This window comes from Lampetra planeri, chromosome 10 (genome assembly GCF_965212315.1).
Source record: "Lampetra planeri chromosome 10, kcLamPlan1.2.h2, whole genome shotgun sequence".
In the NCBI taxonomy this organism is placed as follows: Eukaryota; Metazoa; Chordata; class Hyperoartia; order Petromyzontiformes; family Petromyzontidae; genus Lampetra; species Lampetra planeri.
In genome coordinates this window covers 2,182,392-2,197,464 of record NC_136116.1, presented here as the reverse complement: position 1 = coordinate 2,197,464, position 15,073 = coordinate 2,182,392, and the positions used below count along the sequence as shown (strand labels likewise).

Below are 15,073 nucleotides of genomic sequence, written 5' to 3'. Positions count from 1 at the left end.
AAACGTGGGGGGGATCACGTGGGGGGGGGGGGGGCCGTCAAACAACCGCGGGAGCCGCCGCTGCCGCTCGAACGAGCCACACACCGCTCAGCATCCCGCCGGGGCGGTTCCTGAGCCAGCCGGGGTGGGGGGGGGGTGCACGTGCCCCATCGCAGACTTCGGCCTCTCCGTCGGGATAGCGAGAGGGACCGTGAAGACGTCGAGCCACACAAGAGCCCAAGCAGACGAGGGTTCCCTCTCTCGTTCTCTCTCTGTCATTCTTTGTCTCTCGTTCTCTCTCTTTTTTTTTCTCACTGTCATTCTCTATCTCTCGTTTTCTCTCTCTCTCTCTCGTTCTTTCGTTCTCTCTCTGTCATTCTGTCTCTCGTTCTTTCGTTCTCTCTGTCATTCTCTGTCTCTCATTCTCTCTCTCTCGTTCTCTCTGTCATTCTCTCTCTCGTTCTCTCTCCCGAAATGAATCCGCTGTACAAACGCGACCGCTGTTGACTTTTCCCAGTACGGAACGCGTTTTTTTTATTAAAATGCGAGTCTCCCTTGAGATTTAAACCTCTTGTCTTTGTAGGTGCTTACCTGCTCCAATATAAAGGTTTGCGTTTTTTAAAAATCTATCTTATTTCATTGACCTGAAAGGCATAATTGGACATCATCAGCCACAATCAATCTACTGCTGGATGAAGTCCCTCGTAATCCGCCGCCACTAACACTTGCACACGTGAGCCGATTTCACGATAACATCATCAGTCAGTCTCCTAAATTGAACGAGATGGATTAAATAAACCCATCTGGGACGAGCAAAACATTGCATCGTGCGCAGAGGCGGACTGGGTCAAACGGATATCAAAACTGATTTGAATACCCGCATTGGTATACACGACGAGGTCCTTACGGGCTGCCGCCTCATCGTCCAAGCCTTGAAAAACGGCTTTGCGAGGAACACCAAGAGGCTCAGCCTGATCTGAGCGACCACGAGCATCACACGCCGTGCCGCTTACTTGGGGGATAAAACGGGCGGGCGTCATCGGCTTACGTTAAACGCCTGCGTGCTCACCAGCTTCACAAAACAGTGCGGCGTGAATTATTTATCTTGCCAACGTGCAGAGGCGATGTGGGAACGCGTTGCGAGCGAGATGCAGCGGTGTTGAGACATCAGGCTATTGTTCCAGCGTAAAGGAAGCCGTCATTAAATCATAACCGAGGTGCTGGAGACTGGCTCGTGTAAGAACGATCGCGATCGTGGCGATGATGGTTGTGGTAATGTTGACGACGGCGGTTGTGGTTATGATGACGATGATGATGTGTTGCTGCTTGTCATAATGATGTTGATAATAATGGCAATTATTTTTCGATTTAAAGCTTTCGTGACTGCAGGGATTCATATTCTTGGTTCTTTCGGTAAAGTCACGTAGAAGGGAAATAATAAAAATGAAACATAATAAAATAAAATTCTCACGACGTTTCGGCCACAACGCAAGCAGGACGGCTGCTTGCGTTGTGGCCGAAACGTCGTGAGAATTAAATTTTATTTTTTATTTGTATTATTTTATTAGTTCCCTTCTACGTGACTTTACCGAAAGAACCAAGAAAAATGGCAATTATGATTACGATGAGAATGCCACTGCTGGTGATGCTGATGATGATTGCGATTATGATGATATTGACAACGATGATGATGCTGCTGCTGTTGCTGCTGTTGATAATCATTTCAATGCTGCTGCTGCTGCTGCTGCTGTTGATGATAATTATGATTTAATTGCTGACAAAGATGTTCTTGCTGCCGATGATTACTAAACAGAAGTCCCTCTCAACGTTCATGTTGGAGGATCAGGCTCAAAAGCCATTTAAACGGCACGCTACATTCCTGTGCATGCTTCAGTGCCCACTAGGACTGACGTACACACAAACCTGTACAGCGCGTCAAGACAGCCAGGACCAGCGCAGCCGGGCATGAGAGGTGCGCCGAGATAACCCCACGTAGACCCGAGTCGTCGGCTGACGCTACCGACACCTGGACAAACACCGGGCAGCCTTCGCTCGCCGCCACGAGCTCACCCCGTTAGCCGTGCACGTCGCGACATTTGCCCAACATTTAGAGCCCGAATTGAGGGCCACTCCCCACACAAGAGGGTAGGAGGTGAACAGCGATATACGGAAGAGGGGTTACAGGAAGACGCGGGCCCTCAACAAATAAATGCACGAATGAACACGCACACAGCTCTCGCTCCCATCCTGTGGACGCGTTGCTAGGCTGCATGTCCCTCGCTGTCCCACAAAGAGCTTGGAGTTTCGCGATAGAAAACGAGGGGGTCAGGGCGTGCCTCACCATGGCACGCGAGCGACATCGCCGCGTTGGCGACGAGATTTCAACGTGCGGGGGCAGACATCACAGTGACGTCACCCGTTGTCGTCATCGTCACCATCCCCTTTACTGGAAGGGTCATGTGGCACGCCGGTCATGCTTTGGCCAATCGACTCTCTCCACCTTCCGGGGTCGACTGTGATCCAGGACCTTGGCCAACCTCTGTCTTCCTCAACCTTTCCACTGGGCCCTGCAGGAAGATGCCTGAAAGTCCCTCTGGGTCCTCAATGCTGTCAGACCAGTCCTCCCTCTCTTTGCCGTTGCCAAAAGTGATTCTGGTACCCCGATCTTTATCGTCGCCTGGTGATGTCAAAGTGCCACAGAGGCACGACTGACAGTGATGGACTCGTTTGGGGGAGCCTGGGACGCACACTCGCACACACACAACGTAGGCATATTCTTGGTTCTTTCGGTAAAGTCACGTAGAAGGTGACTTTACCGAAAGAACCAAGAATATGAATCCCTGCAGTCACGAAAGCTTTAAATCGAAATACAACATAGGCAGTTTCTATTTTGTGGGCTGCATCTTACGTTAAAAGAGGACCACAAATATATGTAAGCAAAATGCGGCGGATCACACTCCACGGAAGGAGTTAAAAGGCGCGCGATGCCGGAATCTTAACAGCCGTCATTCTCGGCACCCTGGGTCAGGACCCTCATTTCACAGCAGCGATCACTTCCCACTGCCTATGTCCCCACGAGCCCAGCCGTGCCGAGGCAGCAGCACCCGCAGAGCGCGGGACAAGCGCCGGCGAGCGATCGGCAACACAAAACAAAACATCATTCCCGATCTGGCCGAATCAGCAGTTGTTTTATATGGCCTGGCTCTCTCATGGGGAGGTTGTCCATTATCAAAGGGCCTCTGGGTTTTCCTTGGCAATCATGCATTTGTCTGCAACCAATCTACTTTTGTTTTGTTTGTTGTGTTCATTCGATTTGTTTCTTTTTTTATTACTCGAATGTTCCGCTAGTCACGTGTACATCTACTTATTTATTTGTATGCCCGTCCGCGAGCCACGTGCCGTGCGCGAGCGGGCCACTCACCCTTCGAGCCGCACGTCGGGCAGGGAGCGGTTGAGCGCGATGCGGTCGCTCGCCATGACGTTGAACTGATTGATTTTAAAGAGCTCCCTCATCCGCTCCTCCTGCGCCTTGGGGATGACCACCGGCTTCCCCATCTCGCCGGGGCCCTCGCGTGCCCTCGAGATCACACCTGGGACGACAGGAGACACGCGGGGGGGGGACGCACCGCCGTCACAAAACGAGCGCGCACCCCGGCGCGCGGTTTTAGCGGCGCGCGATAGCGAGCAGCCGAGCCGGCGATGGCGACGGCGCACGTCGCTCGGTAAGAAGGACGACAACGACGACGACGCTTGCGAGTGGCCTCGCGGGTCCGGCGGCGTGTCGAGCGTTCCATCTTTCGAGCCGCTGTCACCACGAGCTCTCCTCGGAGTCTCCCCCACCCACCCCGTTGGCAAGGCAGAACTGTGTCACAAATATGGGTGGAGCGGTGGCGCGTTGGTTAGCGCATTGCTCTCCACCAACCAGACACCTGAACCTGTCCTCGGCACTCCCCTTCATCAAGAGACACGAGATCGATTCCCGCTCATGCACCTCCGGTTGGCTATGTACGGTGCGAAAGGAGTTCAGCATACATACATAAACCCACAGTAACCGGAATGGTGAAATATGTATGTATGTATGTTGTAGCCAACCGTGCTCATTGGAGGTGCAGATAGGATGGTCAAAAAATAACCCTCCATGACCGACACAGCACGAGGGGTCTATCATCCAGCGGTGCACCGACAAAGAGCTGTAAATAAAATTTCGTAACAGAATACATTCGCTGGGCACGTGAGTAATTAAACATAATCACGTGATTAATAACATCTGTGCGTGCTTTCAATATCGCTTTCTAAAAGGCAGGACACCCCCCACTTCGCACGAACGGCAGAATGCGCTCCACGTCAACGCTAGATTTTATCACTTCACGTTGAAGTTGGCCGTCATAGGTGGTCGCCGCCACGCTCCGGTTAGCGTACAACGCGGAGCAGTGCATACATTATCAGAGTTATGTTTTTTGTTTGCATTATGACTGCAGGTATTGTGGTCTATGCAAACATGACTCCTTATAAAAATTAACCCGTAAAAACAAAGTTTTTCACTATAAATCCTTTATATGCGTGGCGGCTAGAGTCCTCTCGTCCTCTGGCTTGAGATGGCTGCCACCTATGGGTCAGATGATTGCCTGCCACCATTAAGCAATTGGTAATTAAATATAATTTTTTTTTTCCTAAAAAGTGTAACATTTTGGAAAACATTTTTCACGAAAATAAATTGTCACGCACAACGAGTCTGTGTGCAAAATGTCAGCTCGATTGGATCACGGGAAGTGGGTTAAAAAACGACCGAAAGATTTGCACGGTCGTAAGCGCGCAAGCAAGCAAGCAAGTGAACTGAATATAAAGGATTTTAAACAAGGTGTCAGTTTTGTTGCCAGATAGAAGGGTAAAAACAATTATCATATTTTTTACTGGCAAATGAGGTGACAATGGTGTAAATGCTTACCCCGAGCTCTCATACTCTGATGGTGCATTGTCTTTGAGTTGTGCGCCTTTTGCCGTCATCTGGTCCAACCCATGTGAGACTAGACTCTAAGGAAAGCTGTCTCGGGTGTAGACCAATCAACTTCAAGGACAGTGCATACATTATCAGAGTTATGTTTTTTGTTTGCATTATGACTGCAGGTATTGTGGTCTATGCAAACATGACTCCTTATAAAAAAAGGTGTCAGTTTTGTTGCCAGATAGAAGGGTAAAAAAACAATTATCAACGCGGAGCGTGTCGGTGACCAACTGAACGAACAAACTGCGAGCTGCACAGACGACTGGCGGGTGGCATGCAACGAGGGACGAAGGCATTGCGGCGATATTGAGGAAGTTGTGTTTCTAGCGGCAATGTGGCTGCATGTTTTTCGCGAAGTTCATGATGTTCATTCGCAAACCGATTCGTGTATCTGGCTACTGGCCGCAATGCAAATCGGACGCGCCTCTTGCGAGCACTTCCATCCCAACTTGCCTTCACGTTCACATACAAACTACAACACGGAAAAAAAACATGCCTACGCATTCAATCTGTAAACACTCCGGGAAGATTTCGATTTAAAGCTTTCGTGACTGCAGGGATTCATATTCTTGGTTCTTTCGGTAAAGTCACGTAGAAGGGAAGTAATAAAATAATAAAAATAAAACATAATAAAATGAAATAATTCTCACGACGTTTCGGCTACAACGCAAGCAGCCGTCTTCAGGTGAAGAATGAGACACTACCAAGCTAGGAGCTTATATATAAACTGGGTTGGAGGTGGAAGAGCGCCTTAACAAAAAAGAATGTGCATATGAAGAGGAATTTAGCATATTCATGGAAAATGCGTAGGAGGTGGGCGGGGGGGGGTTTCAAAATCATATTATGCCCATGCATTATGCAGGATCAACAGCACCAAGGGGGGGTGCAGGGAGTAGCATTAACAAAGGAAAGGAATGTTATTGATATGTAGCTGCAGTTACTAAACAACCACGTAGAAAACTAAAGTATAAACTACATAAAAAACTAAAGTATAAACTGCATAGCACCATCAGTATACTTACTATACTCTACAATAAGCTGAGTTAATAACAGCAAGTAATACATTACAATTCTACGTCGTAAAAATTATATAATATGCTTCCATCTAAACTTTATTCTCTTACATCACACGAGCATATACCGTACTATATACTGCCATAGATAAACCCAACATTAAATTATATACTGTATTACTATAAACCACCCTATTACCTTATACATTTCAACATAACACTATGTATTATTCTACCCACCCTAATGTGTATCGAAATGGTTTATTACGTCCTTCCAATGATTGCTAAGCCAGAATCCATCTTCTCGGTTAAAATTGTCTCTGTGTTTGTATATGTGGATCGCCTCATGAACGAATCTCTCATGATAGCCAGATGGCTTGCAGAGAACCTCTGTCTTGGAGAAGTCAATGTCATGTGAGCCCACTGAGTTGTAACAGTGATCTGCCACGGCTGAGGTGTTTGTCCTACCGTGTTTCAGGTCAGCTTTATGTTCACGGATGCGGTCCGAGACATGTCGTTTGGTTTCCCCAATGTAACTGCTACCACAGAGGCAACTTAGTTTGTAGACACCAGGGTACTGTATGTCTGGAACCACATCTTTTACAGACGGTACCAGATCACGGATTTTATGTACTGTATTGAATCGGACCTGGATCTTGTGTTTAATCAGGATTTTGGAGATCTTTTTTGTGACCCCAGCAATGTAGGGTAAGGTGATGGTCTTGAAAGGCTCCTCAACAGGATCCTTCTTGATGGTTGGAATGATGGCTTTGCGGATTGTGTAGTCGGAGTAACCATTAGCCTTAAGAGCTTGGCGTACGTGTTTGAGTTCACTGGAAATGTGTTCATGGTTAGAGATGCATTGGGCTCTTTGATATAGAGTCTTGATGAGAGAATTCTTCTGGGATGGATGGTGGTGGGAATCCGGTTTTAGATAAGCATCCGTATGGGTGGTTTTCCTGTAGACAGAGTGGCTCATTGAACCATCAGGTCTCCTTTTGATTAGGACATCCAAAAAGGGTAGCTTGCCATCATTTTCGACTTCCATGGTGAATTTGATGGCTGGGTGTATGGAATTGATGTGGTCGAGAAATTGGTCCGGGAAGAATTAAATTTATCCGGACGGAAGATTGGGTGAAGACCCCGGGGACCGGCCCAGGACACGCTGGCGGGACTATGTCGCTCGGCTGGCCTGGGGACACCTGGGAATTCCCCCAGGAAGAGCTAGAGTCTGTCGCCAGGGAAGGGAGGTCTGGACCGCCACTACTCAACATGCTGTCGCCACAACCCTCACCAGGACAAGTGGACTGAGAAACAAACGAAGCATGAAAGATGCCAGGTAGAAAAACGTCGTCTGCATATTTACAACTGCGTTGTTCGTGCTCGAGTTGGTGGCTCCAAGTTCTGGCGAACCGTTCGCTCGATTAGGCCGGTTTTCAAGAGCTCCCTCGTTTGCCCCTCCTGGGCCTGGTTTGGGGACGGCCACCGGCTACCCCATCATTTCCCTGGGGCACCTCGCGTCGCTAGGACGCTCCAAAGTAACTCGGCTTCGCGTCAGTTTCCTTCACGCTGGATCACCTTCGTGAGATTCACACACGGGGCAACAGAGCTAATGCGGACACACGCTCAACCTTAGTTGGGGAAGCGTTGAAAAGTAATCACCGGGTGGAATATCCGACGACTTTGACGGCCGTGTGTTGTGTACACAAGTGACGGCAAACACGGCGGTTGATTAATTTTCTCCGCGACCAATAAGATCGCTGGAGATCTCTTTGAGAGATCTGAACTCGGAAGACGAGGCAATTAGCACGGCAAACACCGCGTGTCACGGCGGGATGGTGGAGATGCCGCATTAGCGCTTCCGCAAATTGGTGCCGTGTGGACATTGCGAGCAAATATTAATCACACAAAAATGTACTGCAAATATATAAACACAGATTTAAATTGCTCAAACCATTACCGGAATTAGGAAGGGAAAAAAAGATAAAGATTATATCTGTTGTCTGAGATTACGCTTGGCGGAATTATGCTCAGGACGTTTAAAAAAGAAAAAAACTTTATCGGGAAACAATTTTCAAAAAGCGGCGAGAATCCCACCGCAAGCTCTTAGGGATTAAATAAAAACGATTTCACATCCAGCGCGGAGCGTCAGATGTCCAATCTGTCCACCCTGCCCCAGCCTGCTCCACACAGCACAGGCAAGGGCCTCAAAGCTCACAACCTGCAACCTGCCGTAACCCCTCGCTCCTCGCATCCACCTGCCCACCCCCCCGCGCCCCCCCCCAATCATGCCCACTTGTCCCCCCTCACGCTCACCTACCCCCCCCCATTTCCCACCTGCCCGGTCAAAGCGTCCCTCCCTGGTGAGTTCCACCTGATCGTTGAGTGGTGCTGTACATGCACCACTGCAGTATGCGCGCGTAAGCTGCGGGGTTATTGATGCCGCATTTTTGCACCCTTAACATTTACCCCGGGCTGAGAACAAGTGCCGATTGTTTTCGTCATAGTTTACCCGTGGTGAAATTGCTGCACTCAACAAAAGCTTCATTATTTGCGTGTGAGGTCATTAGTGGAAGGAAAAAAAAAATGAACGTCGAGAAAAAATGCAAATGTGAGCGTACTAATTTCACCGGCACTGTAATTATTTGTGGGAAAAAATGTAGCCGCACACTGTTATAAAATGGCAAACAACGTGCATGATGGGTCTATATGTGATGAATACGTGCTGTGTATTTCTACGTGTTTATCTGTATTTTGGAGAGCGATGCTGCAGTGGTGAGCGTACTGCGCTATGAATTCGATTCCCACTCATGGCCAACATCAATGACGAATATCTGAACCAGTCCTGAGTACCCCCCCCCCTTCCAGGTCGAATCAGCCTTAAACGAGTACTTGGAGTGATATGTAAACATTAGCACTCGGGGAGACAAAGGTGGCCGAGTGTGGTGTTGACCACCCACCCAGTTTGCCGTCCCGGCTTTCGCAGCTGCTCGTCAAAAGCACATTGCCCCAACACTCTGTCAAAAGCTATTGTCTTTGTTTTTATGTAAATTTGTGTCAGTGGTGGTTCTAGCATTGAGCACAGCTGTGAGCTCTGGGATAATTTACCAGCCACGCCACACATTGCCGGTGCCAAGTGATATTTTAACATGTCATGGGTCTTCCCAAGGTTAACTCGGCCTTAAATGAGTACATGGTGTGTCAAAAACATCAGGGCTGGCCATACCTTTTTAAGTGGCATACATGTCTTCATAGGAGCTCGCCAACTGAACTTGCAGTCCGTAAGCCTAAACGATGACTCAATGTGTTGCGTGTGCCTGCATGTGTACGGCATGTGAACGTAACGATCCACTGCTAACGCAGCCGCAGCTGCTGGCAGCACAATGACTTTTGCCCTTTCACCTACGCAGTGAGACAGGTCAATAGCGGCAAAGCCTAACCCTAATCATATTTCTTTTAAAAAATGTAATTCACTACCGAGCAACCACGGTTGCGTGCACACATTCTGCACTCCCAGGCCTGCGATCGCGACCTTTGACTGCGCGACCCCGAAACCCACGGCGTGCCGCGTGGCTCCCGCGGTCGGGGTCATCCTCGCGGGGACCCCGTCGCTACGGGCCGGGGGGCGGGGGTAGGGGGGCAGCGTCGGAGGGGGAAGGGGGCAGCCAAGCGAGGGATCGTCACTCACCCGCCTTCACTCCGCTTCACTCCGCGCCGCAGCGCAGCAGCCGGCCCTCTCTTTGATAATTGCCATTGATTGTGATAATCTACAGCCAAAATAATCCTTTGTTTTTCTATTTATCGATTGTTCGCTACAGCGGTGATATATGTAAGGAATTATGAGCGCCATGCGGGGGTCAACGCTCCGCCATGTGTCCTGTGCGCACGTGCGACGTGACACGTGCCGTCTCCCGAGATGAGTCGCCAACTCTCGTCGCGCACGCTCCGTCAGTGGTGCCGGGAAGTGTGAAATGGGATGATATTAAAAGAGAGTGGTCTCGCACTCACACTTGTTAAAGTAACACCTTGCATCAACACGCTTATTTTATTGCAACACGGGGACGGAGTCATCTTATTACGCGAGTGTAACGCACGTTCATTCCACTACAGGGGCGTCAAGGAGAGTTCACATTGGAGCGCTCACGATGGTTACGTGCGTTTTCTTAGTGGCCGCGAGAAGTCAGGTGCGTTAATTCACGCGGAAATTAGCGGAAATCGTGGCCAATAAACGTAACTTGTGAAATACACGCAAAACTTGTATGTATGTATGTTGAACCTCTTTCGTACCGTATGTAGCCAACCGTGCTAATTGAAGCCAGTGCAGCTAGCAGCTTTAGATATAGGAGTACGTACACAAAGACAAAGACTGTTAGGACAAGTGCTGTTAGCCAGAGCCTATGAAGGCCGGTATGGCAGACGAGGTGGGTTGCTAGCACCACGCCCGGCCGCCTTCGTCTCCACAGTGTCGATGTATACACGCCACACCAGTTACTCCTTTGAGGCTGAGTTGACCTAGGCGAGGCACAGCACCGGATCAAACATTCGTCACTTGTGTCGGGCATGAGCGGAAATCGAACTTGGGTCGCCGGGTTTCGTAGTGGAGCGCACTTTCCACTCTGCCACCGCTTCTGCAATGTGTGTGTGTACATGAATAGACAAAAAGAGAAAGATCGCCCGTATAGCCTGAACAGACTGTTGGAGCAAGTGCTGTTAGTGAGCAGCTATGAAGGACGACACGCCACACAAAGCAATGGGTGGCCAGCACCACGCTCCGGCTGCCTCTGTCTCTCAAGTGGCAATGTTTACACGCCGCACAAGGTACTTATAATATGAGGCCGAGTCGACCTAGCGGAGGTCCGTGACTGCTTCAAATATTCGTCACCGATGGTGGTCGTTAGTGGGAATGGAACCTGGCGGCGGGGAGGGGGTTTGGGGGTGGGGGCGAGCGACAACATTTGAGAACACGACTCTCATACTAAACACGTGCACCACAGGTGCACACTTGACTTTCTTTTCAAAGCCACTGACCGCTAAACACGGGCGTATTTTTCTCCATCTCACATTAATATACTCGAGAATGGAGATTTCCTCAGGAGCGATCGTAACGTTGGGCGACCTTTTGCTTCAGCGTGTCATACAGACAAAACAAACAAGACAAGACCCTTCTGCACGTGCGCGCGCTTTCGCCCTCCGGAAGACACACACTTGCACTCGATAAACCACTCCGTAATTGGCAGGCATTTGTGTCCATGGAAAATGCGGGGGATTAGCCGGAGAGTGTTTATTGCCGGGGCCCTCTCGTCGTGGCAAGGGCCGCGGAGCGTGCACATACAGGCGCGCGTGTGCACGCGTGTGTGTGCACGCGTGTGTGTGCACGCGTGTGTGTGCACGCGTGTGTGTGCACGCGTGTGTGTGCACGCGTGTGTGTGCACGCGTGTGTGTGCACGCGTGTGTGTGCACGCGTGTGTGTGCACGCGTGTGTGTGCACGAGTGTGTGTGCACGAGTGTGTGTGCACGCGTGTGTGTGCACGCATGTGTGTGCACGAGTGTGTGCGCGTGCTCGCGCACATGTGTGCGCGCGCGCGTTGTAAACACTCGCCCCCTGGCGATATCGTAAGAGCTACGGAGACGACGTGTTTCATCTCCTCCCGCGCCGCGTTTGCGCCGAGTCAACCAAGCGACAAGCGTGCATGCTGGGCCAGCAGCGGTCATGCTTTACGTCAGGAGTTGTGTTACTTAAATTGTATTATTACTCGAGCAGGTTAATGAAATCCAAATTAACGTAATGTAATGCGGCCATACAATAGCACGCACATCTACGCCCCCCCCCCCACTTTCATAGGAAACGTTCCATCGATTTACAGGTCTCTGCGCAGGCCCAGAAACATATAGAAAGCGTTCATCATATTTTGCTTGGACATCCGTTCCCAAAGACAACCACCGGGCGGGCATCCCAGAAGGGCTGTCGCATTTTTGCCGATTCGTTCTGTCTCTCCCGCGCGAGTGAGCGCGAGCTCTGCCGAGTGAGAGGAGGGCGGCGCCTTCCGTGCCGTACTTCACGGCAATTTATGCTTTCGAACGCGACGGCTAAAAAGGAACATCACCGCATCAGCACTGAAAACGCCGAATAGTGTCATTAAATCATTCCGCGAGGCGCGTAATCTTTGGAAGCTCTGGAGAAATGAAACGCTCGGGCTACATCCATTATTCAATTAGCATCCAAATTAGCCTGGGACAAAAAACGCCCATCACCTGCCCCTGGTTCAATGGGAAATCTAATGAGAAAGTGACGTCCGAAATGGCCCCTTCCTAAATAATGCCACTAGAGTGTAAAGCTTACATTCCCAGTTCTACAGATTACATCCATTCGGAATGACTGCACCATTTATATACTCGGCGTGCCTCCTTCTCTGCTGTGCCAGCATGTATTAAGGGCGGGAAAAAAACATACAACGAAAATGAAGAAATAATGGTTTATAGAGGATTTTTGTTTGCCTCTCTCCCTGCATCATAACCGAAGCTCTGGAGCCCTGTGCAGAGCGTCGTAACTCCACCATTCTCTCAACTTAGCACTGAGCGGGGGAGAAGCCACACGATCCTTCGGCACACCATGAAGCCAAGACATTTAATTAGCGGTAAACAGGAGTCTGCCGTGAATGGTGCGTGCCACCGTCATGTTATTCCTGCGAATATAAGAGTAATCCATGGGGCTCTATGAAAGATCGATCTTATTGAAGAATTGATATTAAGGTCACTGCCCTTACCGGGGATACACTGTGGTATATTACAACAATAATAATGATTTACAGGCCTTCATCAATCCACTATTGAATGAAGACCTCCCCCAATGCCCTGTCAATCACGGGGGGGGGGGGGGATGTTTGATCGTACTCCACCTTACCGGTGGTGAAAATATTACTGTAATGGAGGTTTTAATTTAAAATAAAAATAAATGTACGTATATGAACACTGCCAGAGCGGGCAGGTGCACATTTTCAATTCCGTTTAACACGACGACCCCATCCAGCAGTGGATTGGCAGAGGGCTGCTGTACAGGCGTACGTAGTGCGGTGCAAAAGTGCTAGACCGCGAGCGGGCGCTATTATATCCGCGTGTTTTTATCCCGGCTCTGCGAGGGCAAGATTGTTGTTTACGGATCGAGTGATTGCCGAATGCCGCGTGCCGTCCGTGATGGCCATTACCTTGAGTGCTCGACCACTGCTGGGTATGAACGCTGCTTCCTCCACGCTAATCATGAATTAGTGCCCCAAGGCCACTTAGCTGCATGTGCATGCGGGGTTCCAATCATTTGACTTTGCTTTTAATTTCAAACTTAGCTGGCTTCTCTGCTTAAGTAATTAGAAAAAAAAAACATCGTCGCCCCACCTCGAGCCTAAACGCTGGAAGTGAAGTTTTAAACATCCAAACGCAACAACTCGCACGGGCGAAACGCGACACAGATTGTGCCATAACCACCGTGACCTCCATCTCGCCAAAGGTCATTGAATTTGTACCCAGCGACGTTACTTTAAAGTATGGCAGGACACCTGAGATATACCAGCAGGGGCTTCAGATAGGCTGAGGCAACACAGGGGATTGCGGAGGTGGCAATTTCAATTTACACTCCCATCCACCTTTGCACCGCGCAAACCAGACCTTTTAGGCACCATCACACCTGTCTCCGTCTGGCGTGGTGCGTCGCACGCACGCGCACGCGTAATCGCCAACAGCAAGCAACGCGGCTTGGGGGAAAACTAAATGTACCCAAGCCTTTCGGCGAGCAGAACGCGGGGGCTCTGTAGGCTGCCGGGAGCCCGCTCGAAGCCTCCGCAGGCCCCCGCGACCGCCCTACCGGCAGCAAACTCGCAAATCATGCGTGGGGCGCAGCCCAAGATACGCGCCGATGCCGAGCCTGGTGTAATTTATGGCGGCGTTGGCGAGCGACCTTCGGAGAGATTTCGTTTTGGCAATTTTAACGAAATTGCTTGAAAAACATTAAAACTCGTGCGGAATCAAGACCAGGTCACAGCGTGGGAGCCGCCGTGCCAGACGCCGTGCCAGACGTATCAGGCACACCCTCAGAAGGAAATATTGGATGGAACACTGCCAACCTCAACTCCTCTTGTGTCCTGCTACATGTCAATATAGCAGATGTGTTAATGACCTATTTATATGGATTCCTGAATATTATTCTCTTAAATACAGATGTATTTTCTGGGTCGATCACTTTTGCTTCCAGAAGCACAACATTCGCAAACAAATTGGCCAAACGTCCCAACCGTGAGACGAAGCGAGGCTTCTCTTGGATAAAGGGCACTGCGCCATCTCCTCCCTCGGCAGAGAAACTTCACTTCTCATGGGGCTTGATCCTGGTTATCAAGATAATAAAGACAGGCGGTCTCCGCTTTACGGCGTTCATATAACGCCACCGTGGATCGATTTACGACGCAGAAACTTGATTTGTGACGCATCTTACCAACACGACTCCAAACACATCTGAACGGAGTCGGTCTGGTTTCCGATGCAATTTGGCGTGGAGCTTTCGTTATTCCCAAGCGTTTCTGTGTGGATCTTTACCTTTTACACCCTGTTAGATATGGCCGATAAGAGGAAAAACACATCGGCAAATTATGTTTTTACTGTTAGTATCTATTGGAATATTGGTTCCGATTTATGACGGGGTCTCTAGGAACGCATTGTGCCTGAAAGGTGATCTAACATCATGGGACGTCCTTTGCCAGTACCAAAATATGATAATAGGTTTTCCCCTTTTTGCTGGCAACAAAACAGGTGTTAAGATGCTAAAACACCAAACTGAAACCTTTTACAAGGAATCATGTCTGCATTAACCACAATTCTTGTGGTCAGAATGCAAACAAAAAACACTCTCATAATACATGCATTGTCTTTGAAACTGATTGGTCCACATCAATCCCCACGCCTTTTGGAATCCTCTGGTCTAACACCGTTTGAGACTAGGCTCCAAAGAAAGCTGTCTCTGGTGTGGACTATTTTGCATTCTGACGACAAGTATTGTGGTTAATGCAGACATGATTCCTTGTTAAAGGTTTCAGTTTGG

General features: G+C 49.5%; 1 protein-coding gene across 3 annotated transcripts in view; it reads right to left on the bottom strand.

Moving 5' to 3' along the window:
* Positions 1-15,073, bottom strand: part of LOC144720824 (polypeptide N-acetylgalactosaminyltransferase 1) — a 69,033-nt gene that overhangs the window by 37,690 nt on the left and 16,270 nt on the right. For all 3 annotated transcript variants that reach the window (XM_078597893.1, XM_078597895.1, XM_078597894.1), the window contains one exon: positions 3,401-3,569. In XM_078597893.1, coding sequence (XP_078454019.1) covers positions 3,401-3,569 — 169 coding nt within the window. The remainder of the gene's footprint in view (positions 1-3,400; positions 3,570-15,073) is intronic.